This window comes from Heptranchias perlo, unplaced genomic scaffold, assembly GCF_035084215.1.
Source record: "Heptranchias perlo isolate sHepPer1 unplaced genomic scaffold, sHepPer1.hap1 HAP1_SCAFFOLD_141, whole genome shotgun sequence".
In the NCBI taxonomy this organism is placed as follows: domain Eukaryota; kingdom Metazoa; phylum Chordata; class Chondrichthyes; order Hexanchiformes; family Hexanchidae; genus Heptranchias; species Heptranchias perlo.
In genome coordinates, this window is record NW_027138657.1 from 182,024 (window position 1) to 197,710 (window position 15,687).

At 49.6% G+C, this 15,687-nt stretch overlaps 1 protein-coding gene across 1 annotated transcript; it reads left to right on the top strand.

Moving 5' to 3' along the window:
- The first annotated feature begins 10,348 nt into the window (after positions 1-10,348).
- On the top strand, positions 10,349-14,514 carry LOC137308851 (uncharacterized). The gene is made up of 3 exons (XM_067977304.1): positions 10,349-10,645; positions 13,175-13,334; positions 13,484-14,514. Exons 1-3 carry the CDS (start codon positions 10,415-10,417, stop codon positions 14,341-14,343), a joined length of 1,251 nt encoding a protein of 416 aa, XP_067833405.1. The 5' UTR covers positions 10,349-10,414; the 3' UTR covers positions 14,344-14,514.
- The last annotated feature ends 1,173 nt before the right edge of the window (positions 14,515-15,687 follow it).

Below are 15,687 nucleotides of genomic sequence, written 5' to 3' on the forward strand. Positions count from 1 at the left end.
AAAGCGAAAAGAAATTGGGAGTGGTGATGAATTGGGACACTGAGAAACGCTGAACATAAGTCAATCACTGTGTAATGGGTGGAGCCGCAAGGTATACTGGTGAGAATTACAGCAGGGTTGGGCAGAACAGGGGAAACAGGGAGAACAGAGGCATTCACTTCCCGTAAATCTTGTACGAGCTGCCATTTGCCTGTTTGCCTCTTTTGAACAGGCAAAATAGGAGTGTTGCAAGGACTCTTAGTTGGTATAATGATTCCCTGATTTAACAAGTCCAAGATCACCGTGGAGATGTCTTCTTCTGCCTCTGCTGACATGGGGTATTGAGAGACTCGAGGGAAGGGCACTCCAGGTTTCATAGTGACCCTGTATGGCTGAGCAGTGAGCATTTTTCCCACTTCATTCGCATGTTGGGACCAGAGTTGCTCTGGGACCCTTTCTAACAGGTTCGCTGCTTCTGTAGTACACACGTACTCACTCCGGTTTTCGAGCAGGTCTCTGTCTAACATTTTTCGTTCAAAGGTTGCTTGATTGTTTAAAAAGTGATATAAGAAAATGGCTTAGCCAGCTCCTTCATCCAGCCGTATTACGGTACCTGCTTGGATATCCGCGAGTTTAGTCCACGTTAAATGGTTTAAGCGCTTGACCATGGGTTCAAGGTCCTTTTGACTATGGCCTTCTGCAACTGCCAGAGTGCAGTGGGGTGCACTATCGGCTACTTTAAATAAGGGTTTTACCTCGCTGGGTAGTATGATTGACACAGCTATGCCAGCCAGACCTATCAGGATCGTATCGCATGTGAGATTAAATTTGCGTCTTTCAAATGTTTGATAAAAACATTTTTCACAAATATCGTGTCCAGTTTTATCAAAGTAGGCTGTACAGTGTAAATTGTATGTCCAGGAGGTTAAATTAAGGAATGCTAGGTAGTCAGATGCCGCCCTAGATACGTACTGCAGGGACCCCACCAATTTTCAAAGTTTTATGGCCAGATAGTTACTGTTGTTCATTAACCATTTATAAATAACAGGTGACTCAAATTCTCGAAGGGAATACATTCCATAAGTTTCTTCGGAGATAGACATTTCTAATTCCCTATCCGTACATATGATGGTGGCTCTCATTCTGCATAAGAGATCACGTCCTAGTAAATTAACGGGTGCGTCCTCTGATAGTAGGAATGCATGTTGTCCGTGGAATACTTCTGATTTTATGTCTAATGGTTCTGACCATTGCATAGTTTGTGTAACTCCTGACAGGCCAACACATTGTACACTTTTATCCGATTTTGAGGCTTCTTTTGCCATTTCTTTGGACAATAAAGAGTTAGTCGCACCCGTATCAACAAGGAAGGGCACTTGTTTTCCCCCCATGTGTAGATAGAGGCATGGTTCTCGACCAGTGTTCACAGAGACTATCGGCATTTGACAATCAGGTTTCTGACACGGGGGGTTCGAGGGCTTCATGCGGGATCATTTCCGGGATCATTACGATTTGAATTACCCCATGGATTCCCAGTTGAAAATTGAGCTTGGGTTCGAGTGGTGGGTTGATCAGCATAATTTTGCGGTGGACCATTGGCAGACCTTCTGTCGGACTGAGGACAATTCGATCGCCAATGTCCGCTTTTCCCACAATTAAAACACAGACCATAAAAAGGTTTTTGAGGATTTCCCACACCGGGATGCCCAAAACCTCCTGGATGAGGTGGGCCTGATCCGTGTCCGCAATGTGGGCGTCCCCTCCCTCTATTATGTCCCATATAATACAAGGTGAGCGGGTCATTTGGAGTCACCTTTGTTTCTGCGTACATGGAAGTTTTACTTTTATTTCCTTTGCTTTCTCTACTACAATCCTGGACATTCTTTAGAATGGACGTCAATTGAGGCACAGTTTTGTGTCTCCAATCTAGGCATATCAAAGTCAGTGGGTCTTTTAATTGTGGTCTGAGTCCGTTAACGAGGGCGTTAACGAGTGGCACTTGGTATGCATCTTTAGCCATACCAGAACACTGGTCAAAAATATTCTCCATTCTTTCTATATAATCCTCAATATCCTCATCTTTCCTTTGACTGGTTTCTGTAATCTTAGTCCAATTTGTTTTAGAACATAAAGAAATAGGAGCAGGAGTAGGCCAATCGGCCCCTCGAGCCTGCTCTGCCATTCAATAAGATCATGGCTGATCTGATCCTAACCTCAAATCTAAAGAACACAAGAAGTAGGAACAGGACCCGGCCACTCAGCCCCTGGGCCCGCTCTGCCACCCACAGGGCCTTGACCGATCCTTTGGGAATTTTACGTGCATTACTTCATACAAATTTTGGCAGAATGCATTATCTGCCACTGTCTCGTCTGATCCGTTAGCTGCCCTATGGTCTCGGATAAGGGCAAAGCTTTCATCGCCCTCACACAGTCTTTTATATTTATTATCTTTCAACCATGCGCGTAATAACTGATCCATATCTACTATGGTTGGTTGGTGACAAATGACTATCGTTTTCAATTGGTCAGTAGATTTTTCTAAGTCTTTGGAGGGGTCCGGTAAGTCCTGAATGATTCCTCTCAATTCGGTGGCTGTCCATGGACGGTGGACGGAAACTGGGTCTCCGTCTGCAGCATGGACATTGGGGAAACGTCTTAAGGGCAGTTGTGTTCTGGCTGGGGTGGGCTTAGATTCCCCTTCGTCTTCCTCCTTCGCCTCTCTATGACTTATGGCACCCCGGGTACCCTGACTTGGGAGGGCGTCTGGGCAGCTGTCCCACCAGTAGCATCGTCCTCAAGATTAAGTGGAGGTGGGGGATTTGAAGGGTTAACGGGGCCCCATTCACTCTCAGGCAGTGCGGGTGCCTGCTCCTGATAAGCCGGAGGGTTTCGCAGGGCTCGCATCTGTTCTATGAAATAATCATCATCATCGTCCGGGGCAGTGGGTAGGGCAGGATATAATGGCACAGCTAATGGTGGCTGTTTCTTTACTAACATTTGCTTAATTTTTATATCTTGTTTAGTATTATTTTTACTGGCTATTTTACTCTGTTCGTGTCTTGATTCTGCTTCCTTTTTCCAATCTGAGAATGCCGCCCACTTAACCCCTTTTTCACCTTTCTTTCTCGGGTCTTTGTCCTCTAAACATTCTTCTAAACACTTAATTCTATCCATATTAAATGTACCGTTTTCGGGAAAGGGATATTTCCTAGTCCTGATCTATTTTGACCAAACTATCAACTCGTCAGTTGTTTCTTTCCCAAAGTAAGCAGCAGGTGTTCCCTTTGGAGGGATTTTGCTTGCACTGGTGCCCATGGTTTATAGTTTATACAATCCTTCACACTGTAATTACACAACAATCAAGGCCTATCTTAACTATTGCAATTCTATACTTGAGTATTCAGCCATTTGGACAAGACGTTATGTGTTCTCTACACCTACTTTAGGGTCCTGTCCTTCACGTGGGGTTAAAACCCTCTTAAAAACCAGCTCAGGCTAGGTGCGAGAAACGTCTGCAATTGGTTGGATCAGCTGACTTACACAAGATTCTTGTATACTTTAACACTACGCGACATTAACACCAGTCTGCGTTAGTCACCACTACAGGCTTGTTCAAATCACAATTTCACTCAGTTCCGAATATTAATTTTATTCTAAAAGTCTGTAACCTTGTTACCTTTTCTCTGGCACCTTTCTAGCAGTGACTGTCTGTCGGCTCTATACAGCAGCCTCAATGTCACTCTAGTTACTTTACCGGTTTCACAGACCTACTCCGTTATTGTTCTCTCTCAGCCCGTTACTACAACACCGCAGCTCACAATATCGAGTAATCTGACAAGTTCTTTTTTTTCCCTTTTTTTTTCTCCTTGTCTATACGAAACACATTTCCTATGATCGCCTTTCGATTCCTAAAGGCAAACAGAAGAATTAGTCACGTCAGTTAATGCATACACTTACTAATCGCAGTGCGTCTGCGGCTTGCACAGAAAACCTGTGTCCATACTTACCGGGGATCACAAGCGATCTCGGAGGAACCTCCAAGAAACTGTGGAAACTTAATATTACTTATTCTATACAATGCATTAACATCCAAACAAAGTAGTACAAGAGAGAGTTCATTTTTTACTTGTATACAAGTGGAAGAGCACCTCAAGACAATGGTTGAGGATACATCTTCGCCGAGTTCAAGAAACAGCTCATGTATGTACAGCTCAGCAACAACGCCCACCTGTCACAGAATATGGGCGTACACGTACATTCTTTATTGGCTCAGGTAGTTGGTCAATCAAAATAGGGAACCCACCCTCGAGTTCCCATAGCCATCTTGATATCTTGGATGCAGGCCTGGGAAAGTGCTTTTCCCTAAGAAACTGTCTTTATTATCAGTAGGTCTGTAGCTAGTCTCAAGGCTATATGGTCATTTATTCCTGTATTCAGCTACCTCTCTATCTAAAGGGAGGACAGCTATCAGCATGAGAAACTCAAAGTAATTACACCATTGTGCTTCTATGTGTTTTCGTGAGTTCAAGTGAATTAGCTAGTCAGTTAATATGGTCAAGTATCCCTTCATGCACTTCCACAGTATGATCCCAGTTCTAATGTTCAGTGTGTGATGTACTGGGACCTGCTGTATGATCCCTGTTCTGATGTTCAGTGTGTGATGTACTGGGACCTGCTGTATGATCCCTGTTCTGATGTTCAGTGTGTGATGTGCTGGGACCTGCTGTATGATCCCTGTCCTGATGTTCAGTCTGTGATGTACTGGGACCTGCTGTTTGATCCCTGTTCTGATGTTCAGTGTGTGATGTACTGGGACCTGCTGTTTGATCCCTGTCCTGATGTTCAGTCCATGTTGTGCTGGGACCTGCTGTATGATCCCTGTTCTGATGTTCAGTCTGTGATGTGCTGGGACCTGCTGTATGATCCCTGTCCTGATGTTCAGTCTGTGATGTACTGGGACCTGCTGTTTGATCCCTGTTCTGATGTTCACTGTGTGATGTGCTGGGACCTGCTGTATGATCCCTGTTCTGATGTTCACTGTGTGATGTACTGGGACCTGCTGTATGATCCCTGTTCTGATGTTCAGTCCATGTTGTGCTGGGACCTGCTGTATGATCCCTGTTCTGATGTTCAGTCCATGTTGTGCTGGGACCTGCTGTATGATCCCTGTTCTGATGTTCAGTCCATGTTGTACTGGGACCTGCTGTATGATCCCTGTTCTGATGTTCAGTCCATGTTGTGCTGGGACCTGCTGTATGATCCCTGTTCTGATGTTCAGTGTGTGATGTACTGGGACCTGCTGTATGATCCCTGTTCTGATGTTCAGTCTGTGATGTACTGGGACCTGCTGTATGATCCCTGTTCTGATGTTCAGTCTGTGATGTGCTGGGACCTGCTGTATGATCCCTGTTCTGATGTTCAGTCTGTGATGTACTGGGACCTGCTGTATGATCCCTGTTCTGATGTTCAGTCTGTGATGTACTGGGACCTGCTGTATGATCCCTGTTCTGATGTTCAGTCTGTGATGTACTGGGACCTGCTGTATGATCCCTGTTCTGATGTTCAGTCTGTGATGTACTGGGACCTGCTGTATGATCCCTGTTCTGATGTTCAGTGTGTGATGTGCTGGGACCTGCTGTATGATCCCTGTTCTGATGTTCAGTCTGTGATGTACTGGGACCTGCTGTATGATCCCTGTTCTGATGTTCAGTCTGTGATGTACTGGGACCTGCTGTATGATCCCTGTTCTGATGTTCAGTCTGTGATGTACTGGGACCTGCTGTATGATCCCTGTTCTGATGTTCAGTCTGTGATGTACTGGGACCTGCTGTATGATCCCTGTTCTGATGTTCAGTGTGTGATGTGCTGGGACCTGCTGTATGATCCCTGTTCTGATGTTCAGTCTGTGATGTACTGGGACCTGCTGTATGATCCCTGTTCTGATGTTCAGTCTGTGATGTACTGGGACCTGCTGTATGATCCCTGTTCTGATGTTCAGTCTGTGATGTACTGGGACCTGCTGTATGATCCCTGTTCTGATGTTCAGTCTGTGATGTACTGGGACCTGCTGTATGATCCCTGTTCTGATGTTCACTGTGTGATGTACTGGGACCTGCTGTATGATCCCTGTTCTGATGTTCAGTGTGTGATGTACTGGGACCTGCTGTATGATCCCTGTTCTGATGTTCAGTCTGTGATGTACTGGGACCTGCTGTATGATCCCTGTTCTGATGTTCAGTGTGTGATGTGCTGGGACCTGCTGTATGATTCCTGTTCTGATGTTCACTGTGTGATGTGCTGGGACCTGCTGTATGATCCCTGTTCTGATGTTCAGTGTGTGATGTACTGGGACCTGCTGTATGATCCCTGTTCTGATGTTCAGTGTGTGATGTACTGGGACCTGCTGTATGATCCCTGTTCTGATGTTCAGTCTGTGATGTACTGGGACCTGCTGTATGATCCCTGTTCTGATGTTCAGTGTGTGATGTGCTGGGACCTGCTGTATGATTCCTGTTCTGATGTTCACTGTGTGATGTGCTGGGACCTGCTGTATGATCCCTGTTCTGATGTTCAATGTGTGATGTACTGGGACCTGCTGTATGATCCCTGTTCTGATGTTCAGTGTGTGATGTACTGGGACCTGCTGTATGATCCCTGTTCTGATGTTCAGTCCATGTTGTGCTGGGACCTGCTGTATGATCCCTGTTCTGATGTTCAGTGTGTGATGTGCTGGGACCTGCTGTATGATCCCTGTTCTGATGTTCACTGTGTGATGTGCTGGGACCTGCTGTATGATCCCTGTTCTGATGTTCACTGTGTGATGTACTGGGACCTGCTGTATGATCCCTGTTCTGATGTTCAGTGTGTGATGTGCTGGGACCTGCTGTATGATCCCTGTTCTGATGTTCACTGTGTGATGTGCTGGGACCTGCTGTATGATCCCTGTTCTGATGTTCAGTGTGTGATGTACTGGGACCTGCTGTATGATCCCTGTTCTGATGTTCAGTCTGTGATGTACTGGGACCTGCTGTATGATCCCTGTTCTGATGTTCAGTCTGTGATGTACTGGGACCTGCTGTATGATCCCTGTTCTGATGTTCAGTCTGTGATGTACTGGGACCTGCTGTATGATCCCTGTTCTGATGTTCAGTCTGTGATGTACTGGGACCTGCTGTATGATCCCTGTTCTGATGTTCAGTGTGTGATGTGCTGGGACCTGCTGTATGATCCCTGTTCTGATGTTCAGTCTGTGATGTACTGGGACCTGCTGTATGATCCCTGTTCTGATGTTCAGTCTGTGATGTACTGGGACCTGCTGTATGATCCCTGTTCTGATGTTCAGTCTGTGATGTACTGGGACCTGCTGTATGATCCCTGTTCTGATGTTCAGTCTGTGATGTACTGGGACCTGCTGTATGATCCCTGTTCTGATGTTCAGTGTGTGATGTGCTGGGACCTGCTGTATGATCCCTGTTCTGATGTTCAGTCTGTGATGTACTGGGACCTGCTGTATGATCCCTGTTCTGATGTTCAGTCTGTGATGTACTGGGACCTGCTGTATGATCCCTGTTCTGATGTTCAGTCTGTGATGTACTGGGACCTGCTGTATGATCCCTGTTCTGATGTTCAGTCTGTGATGTACTGGGACCTGCTGTATGATCCCTGTTCTGATGTTCACTGTGTGATGTACTGGGACCTGCTGTATGATCCCTGTTCTGATGTTCAGTGTGTGATGTACTGGGACCTGCTGTATGATCCCTGTTCTGATGTTCAGTCTGTGATGTACTGGGACCTGCTGTATGATCCCTGTTCTGATGTTCAGTGTGTGATGTGCTGGGACCTGCTGTATGATTCCTGTTCTGATGTTCACTGTGTGATGTGCTGGGACCTGCTGTATGATCCCTGTTCTGATGTTCAGTGTGTGATGTACTGGGACCTGCTGTATGATCCCTGTTCTGATGTTCAGTGTGTGATGTACTGGGACCTGCTGTATGATCCCTGTTCTGATGTTCAGTCTGTGATGTACTGGGACCTGCTGTATGATCCCTGTTCTGATGTTCAGTGTGTGATGTGCTGGGACCTGCTGTATGATCCCTGTTCTGATGTTCAGTGTGTGATGTACTGGGACCTGCTGTATGATCCCTGTTCTGATGTTCAGTGTGTGATGTACTGGGACCTGCTGTATGATCCCTGTTCTGATGTTCAGTCCATGTTGTGCTGGGACCTGCTGTATGATCCCTGTTCTGATGTTCAGTGTGTGATGTACTGGGACCTGCTGTATGATCCCTGTTCTGATGTTCAGTCCATGTTGTGCTGGGACCTGCTGTATGATCCCTGTTCTGATGTTCAGTCCATGTTGTGCTGGGACCTGCTGTATGATCCCTGTTCTGATGTTCAGTGTGTGATGTGCTGGGACCTGCTGTATGATCCCTGTTCTGATGTTCAGTCCATGTTGTGCTGGGACCTGCTGTATGATCCCTGTTCTGATGTTCAGTCTGTGATGTGCTGGGACCTGCTGTATGATCCCTGTTCTGATGTTCACTGTGTGATGTGCTGGGACCTGCTGTATGATCCCTGTTCTGATGTTCACTGTGTGATGTACTGGGACCTGCTGTATGATCCCTGTTCTGATGTTCACTGTGTGATGTACTGGGACCTGCTGTATGATCCCTGTTCTGATGTTCAGTGTGTGATGTGCTGGGACCTGCTGTATGATCCCTGTTCTGATGTTCAGTCTGTGATGTACTGGGACCTGCTGTATGATCCCTGTTCTGATGTTCACTGTGTGATGTGCTGGGACCTGCTGTATGATCCCTGTTCTGATGTTCACTGTGTGATGTACTGGGACCTGCTGTATGATCCCTGTTCTGATGTTCAGTGTGTGATGTACTGGGACCTGCTGTATGATCCCTGTTCTGATGTTCAGTGTGTGATGTGCTGGGACCTGCTGTATGATCCCTGTTCTGATGTTCAGTCCATGTTGTGCTGGGACCTGCTGTATGATCCCTGTTCTGATGTTCACTGTGTGATGTACTGGGACCTGCTGTTTGATCCCTGTTCTGATGTTCAGTGTGTGATGTACTGGGACCTGCTGTATGATCCCTGTTCTGATGTTCAGTGTGTGATGTGCTGGGACCTGCTGTATGATCCCTGTTCTGATGTTCAGTCCATGTTGTGCTGGGACCAGCTGTATGATCCCTGTCCTGATGTTCACTGTGTGATGTGCTGGGACCTGCTGTATGATCCCTGTTCTGATGTTCAGTCCATGTTGTGCTGGGACCAGCTGTATGATCCCTGTCCTGATGTTCACTGTGTGATGTGCTGGGACCTGCTGTTTGATCCCTGTTCTGATGTTCAGTGTGTGATGTACTGGGACCTGCTGTATGATCCCTGTTCTGATGTTCAGTGTGTGATGTGCTGGGACCTGCTGTATGATCCCTGTTCTGATGTTCAGTCCATGTTGTGCTGGGACCAGCTGTATGATCCCTGTCCTGATGTTCACTGTGTGATGTGCTGGGACCTGCTGTATGATTCCTGTTCTGATGTTCACTGTGTGATGTGCTGGGACCTGCTGTATGATCCCTGTTCTGATGTTCACTGTGTGATGTGCTGGGACCTGCTGTATGATCCCTGTTCTGATGTTCAGTGTGTGATGTACTGGGACCTGCTGTATGATCCCTGTTCTGATGTTCAGTGTGTGATGTACTGGGACCTGCTGTATGATCCCTGTTCTGATGTTCAGTCCATGTTGTGCTGGGACCTGCTGTATGATCCCTGTTCTGATGTTCAGTGTGTGATGTACTGGGACCTGCTGTATGATCCCTGTTCTGATGTTCACTGTGTGATGTGCTGGGACCTGCTGTATGATCCCTGTTCTGATGTTCAGTCCATGTTGTACTGGGACCTGCTGTATGATCCCTGTTCTGATGTTCACTGTGTGATGTACTGGGACCTGCTGTATGATCCCTGTTCTCCTCCCCCCCCCCCCCCCATGTCCTGACCCCTCTCGTTACTCAGTCTTTGGTCCATGCCGATATTGCCGAGTAGCCCAGCCTGCACTAAGTTGTGAATAAATCACCTCCAATAATCTGCCCGGCTCCTCCTCCTCCTCCTCCTCCCCCCGGGGAAACGCTCGCACCAAAAGCGGCCTCGCTTCAGCTACCGGACTCTGCAGAAAGACCCATTGCCCAACCGGGGGCCGCCCGATCACCACCGGGACCCGCGGGCCGGCCGGACAGACGCGCCATTTTCACCGCGGGCGCACCTCGTACTGGCGGACGCGCGGGGCGGGGCTGATCAGTGATTGGCCCCAGTGACTCTGATGGACGGGCGTCTCCCCCTCTCATTGGTTGTGTATCGGAGGGCGGGAGTTCCGGCGGGGGGCGGGAGTCTGTCGGTCGGACGGTTTTGTTTGATTTTCTCTGATTCCCCGGTGATGGCGGAGCCCCGGACCCCCCGCTTCAGTGACACGGCGGTGGAGGTGTTGTTGGAGCAGGTGCGGGCCCGCCGGGAGCTGTTGTTCCCCTCGGAGGGCCGCAGTGTGCCCCGGGAGACGGTGCACCAGGCCTGGATGGACGTCGCTCTCAGTGTGAACTCCCGGAGCGAGGTCCCCAAGACTTGGCTCCAGTGCCGCAAGAAGTTCAACGGCCTGACCTGGACGGCCAAGGTGAGCGGGACTCTCACCCTCACCCTCACCACACTCCTCACTCCAACCCTCACCCTCACCACACTCCTCACTCCAACCCTCACCCTCACCACACACTCCAACCCTCACCCTCACCACACACTCCAACCCTCACCACACTCCTCACTCCAACCCTCACCCTCACCACACACTCCAACCCTCACCCTCACCACACACTCCAACCCTCACCACACTCCTCACTCCAACCCTCACCCTCACCACACACTCCAACCCTCACCCTCACCACACACTCTAACCCTCACCCTCACCACACACTCCAACCCTCACCACACACTCCAACCCTCACCACACACTCCAACCCTCACCACACACTCCAACCCTAACCCTCACCCTCACCACACACTCCTCACTCCAACCCTCGTCCCGCCCTCGCACCCCGCTCCCGCAAATCCCTGACACAACAGCCACAACCAGCTTGGACCTGCAACAACTGGAAAGTTCTTCACTCTTGCATTGAATTACATGGAGTTTACAGCACAGAAACGGGCCATTCGGCCCAACTGCTGTTTATGCCCAACAGGAGCCTCCTCCCTCCCGTCATCATCTCACTCTGTCAGCATAACCTTCAATTCCTTTTCCCCTCATGTTTATCTAGCTTCCCTTAAATGCATCTATCCTCATTGCTTCAATTACTCCTTGTGGTAGTGAGTTCCACATTCTCACCACTCTCTGGGTAAAAAAGTTTCTCCTGAATTCCCTATTGGATTTATTGGTGACTATATTACAGTCATGGTCCCTAGTTTTGGACTCCCCACAAGTGGAAACATCTTCTCCACGTTTACCCTATCAAACTACTTCATAATTTTAAACCCCACTATCAGGTCACCTCTCAGCCTTCTCTTTAGAGAAAAGAGCCCCAGCCTGTTCAATCTTTCCTCATATACCTCTCATTATAACTCTCATTTCTGGTATCATTCTTCAAAATCTTTTTTACACCTACGGTGCCTCTATATCCTTTTTATAATGTGGAGACCAGGTGATCGATGTTTACAGCTAACAGGGGGGTGGTGAATAGATCTGGGGGGGGGGGGGGAGGGAGTCGGGGGGGAGGGAGTCGGAGAGGAGGGATGAGATCACGGGGGGGTGGTGAATAGATCGGGGGGGTGGGGGGAGTCGGAGAGGAGGGATGAGATCACGGGGGGGTGGTGAATAGATCGGGGGGGGGGGGTGGTGAATAGATCGGGGGGGGTGGTGAATAGATCGGGGGGGGGGAGTCGGAAAGGAGGGATGAGATCACGGGGGGGGGGGGGTGGTGAATAGATCGGGGGGGTGGGGGGAGTCGGAGAGGAGGGATGAGATCACGGGGGGGGGGGGTGGTGAATAGATCGGGGGGGTGGGGGGAGTCGGAGAGGAGGGATGAGATCACGGGGGGGTGGTGAATAGATCGGGGGGGTGGGGGGAGTCGGAGAGGAGGGATGAGATCACGGGGGGGTGGTGAATAGATCGGGGGGGTGGGGGGAGTCGGAGAGGAGGGATGAGATCACGGGGGGGTGGTGAATAGATCGGGGGGGGGGGGTGGTGAATAGATCGGGGGGGGGGGGTGGTGAATAGATCGGGGGGGGGGAGTCGGAGAGGAGGGATGAGATCACGGGGGGGGGTGGTGAATAGATCGGGGGGGAGTCGGAAAGGAGGGATGAGATCACGGGGGGGGGGGGATGGTGAATAGATCGGGGGGGAGTCGGAAAGGAGGGATGAGATCACGGGGGGATGGTGAATAGATCGGGGGGGGGGAGTCGGAGAGGAGGGATGAGATCACGGGGGGGTGGTGAATAGATCGGGGGGGGGAGTCGGAGAGGAGGGATGAGATCATGGGGGGATGGTGAATAGATCGGTGGGGGGAGTCGGAGAGGAGGGATGAGATCATGGGGGGATGGTGAATAGATCGGGGGTGGGAGTCGGAGAGGAGGGATGAGATCACGGGGGGACGGTGAATAGATCGGGGGGGGGAGTCGGAGAGGAGGGATGAGATCATGGGGGGATGGTGAATAGATTGGGGGGGGGAGTCGGAGAGGAGGGATGAGATCATGGGGGGACGGTGAATGGATCGGGGGGGGGAGTCGGAGAGGAGGGATGAGATCATGGGGGGACGGTGAATGGATCGGTGGGGGGAGTCGGAGAGGAGGGATGAGATCATGGGGGGACGGTGAATGGATCGGGGGGGGGAGTCGGAGAGGAGGGATGAGATCATGGGGGGACGGTGAATGGATCGGGGGGGGGAGTCGGAGAGGAGGGATGAGATCATGGGGGGACGGTGAATGGATCGGTGGGGGGAGTCGGAGAGGAGGGATGAGATCATGGGGGGACGGTGAATGGATCGGTGGGGGGAGTCGGAGAGGAGGGATGACATCGAGGGGGAGGGGGAGTTCTGGGCACATGACCACCTCCCGTCCTGCTCGCAACTTGCTGCATCCGTACGGATGGAGCAGCCTCACACATCTGCACAGCCCGTTACAACAACCAAACACTAACTCACTCCCACTCTTTTGGCAGGAGAAGCTGGCACACAAAACAAGGAAGAGGACCAGCAGTGGGGAACAGGTAAACTCCATTCTGGATCTCACCCAGATGGAGCAGGAAGCCCTGGACATCATTGGGCCAAACAGTCGGAGAAGCATCGAGACTGGCAAGGCTCGAGGCCGAGTACAGCAGGGTATCTGCCTATTTCTCTTATATCCTCTCTTTCCTTAAGCAATCACACAGGCAGTGTGGTAACCTGGAGCTGCATTGTGCTGCCACTAATCTGCCACTGCCTAACCTTCCCAGTACTCACTGACCCTTGTCCCTCTCCCCTTTTTCCAGATCTATCCCATTACTTGGACCCTGCTGTGCAAGAGATGGAGGGGGACCACCGTACAGAAGATACTCCATCACCAGCTCCATCCTTCCAATACACCAGCACAGAAATCAGCATGTGCGGTGAGAGAGATGGTCAGTTCAACAATAGTGAGCAGGAGCTGGCCATAGTGGAAAGGACAGTGCGGGAGACGGATGGCCGAAGGGCGAGCTCAGGTCCCAGCTATGCCGAAGAAGACAAAGATGCAGATTTCAATGGCCCAGCCTTTAAAAGAAAGATCTTCCATGAACATCATCAGTTGCTCGAGGCATTGGACAGCCTGCCTAGGAGCTGCCTCACCCTGTCTGAGAGTATGGAGGAGTCCGCTTCCATATTGTGTGGTGTCGTGGCGCAAGGCATCACCACTCTGCAGTCTACCATGGAGCGTGTGGTCAGCTCTATGGACGCTGCAGTGAGACCCTCTGTTCAGGAGCCTGTGGCACCTGCACTGGCATCATTGATCGAAGCTCAGACTGGTGCCATTCAGGCTCTGGCCTGCACCGTCTCCTCTGGCTTGGAAAGGCTTGGGGGACGTATTGATAAGGGCTTCAGTCGTGTCACAGACCTCCTACAGTCTGCTCTCCCACAAGTCAGTGGCAGTACTGAGTCATGGCTACGTGGGAGTGACAATGGCGCAATGGGACTGGCACATGCTGCCCTCTATCAGAACCACAGCACGTCTGCTCCCTCACCACATCTTCAACCACTCGACCAGACTGCTCCGGTGGCAGCAGAGATACTGCAGTCTGCAGCCAGGCCATCTCGCACTCGAGCTCTTAGAGATCGCCGACAACGAGCATCTCAAGCCCTGACTGAGCCACAGTAGCCTTTCATCCCCCCCACTCCCCCACCATGCTGAAGCCACAAGTGGAGCACCCTGTAGGAGCACTAGAGTAGCAAAGAGATCTCTTAAGAAAGGCAGTGTGGGTTGATACCTGAGCGATAATGTTGGTTCATGGTATTTGTACAAATCATTAAAATGTTAAACCGATTGCAATTCTGACTTTGTTTGCTGGGTGTCTGCGTTGTAACTAATACTGCAATGTCAGGTGTTATGGACGTCAGTGCTGGTCTGTGGTTGGAAGTACTTTATTGGAAGGTTGAAGGACTGGTAGAGATGGTTGGGGGAATCTGGGGTCTGGAGGAAGGAGGAGTTCAGGTGAAGTCCTGTTCCATTAGTTGTTCTTGGAGATGTATCGCTGAGGATAATGAGGTTGCCCTTCCACTTCTGCCCCATCCTCATCTTCGTTGCAATCTTCCTCATCAGGCAGAGGAAGGTCTTCATCCTGTGCAGGTTTCATTTACTGTCCCTGTCCCACTCTGAAATTGTGTAGAACGCAACAGAGAACCACAATCTGGGAGACTCTGGGAAATCGCCCAGACGTGTCCAGGTCAGTGGGAGCATTAGTCCAGCACTCCAATGGTCTGCTCGATTTTTGATGATCTGTAAGTGCACCAGTTATCATGTAGTGTTTAATTATTGAAACTTATTTGCAGTATATTTACCGGGAAACATTCCCTGAGTTTATCTGCTGTTTCATTCTTCTCCAGCAAAAGCTGACTGATTATTATTTCAACGATAGTTCTTGAACACATCTTAGTACTCTATCATGCAGTAGAACGATTCTAATGGGATAGGTGTTGGTTCAGTTCTTTGAGAGGTTGTGGGAAGCTCTTAAGAGTCGTGTTTTGTGTTTTCAGTATATTGTGGGGTTTTACTTGGTCACGGCCTTTGTCCCTCCCAGTAACTTGCTACCATACGGAGGTGAATAGCATCAATGCATTTAAGGGAAGACTAGATAAGTACATGAGGGGGAAAGGAATAGAAGGATATGCTGATAGGTTTATGAAGTAAGGTAGGAGAAGGCTTGTGTGGAGCATAAACACCAGAATAGGCCTGTTTCTGTACTGTAAATTTTATGTAATACTCCAGCTGAGGCCTAACCATAACTTCCTTGCTTTTGTATTCTATACTTCTATTTCTAAAGCCAAGGATCCCTTTTGCCTTTTTAACATCCTTACCAACTTGACCTGCCATGTTCAAAGATTTGTGTATGTACGGCCCCAGGTCTCTCTCTTCCTGTACCCCCTTCAAAATTGTACCATTTAGTTTATAATGCTTCTTCTCGTTCTTCCTTCCAAAATGTATCACTTCACACTTCTCTGTGTT

Bases quoted from the DNA above. Each gene is read 5' to 3' on its own strand.
- LOC137308851 (XM_067977304.1), top strand. From the start codon at position 10,415: ATGGCGGAGCCCCGGACCCCCCGCTTCAGTGACACGGCGGTGGAGGTG. The intron at 10,646-13,174 runs GTGAGCGGGACT...CTCTTTTGGCAG, and splicing joins GCCTGACCTGGACGGCCAAG to GAGAAGCTGGCACACAAAAC. The intron at 13,335-13,483 runs GTATCTGCCTAT...CCCTTTTTCCAG, and splicing joins TCGAGGCCGAGTACAGCAGG to ATCTATCCCATTACTTGGAC.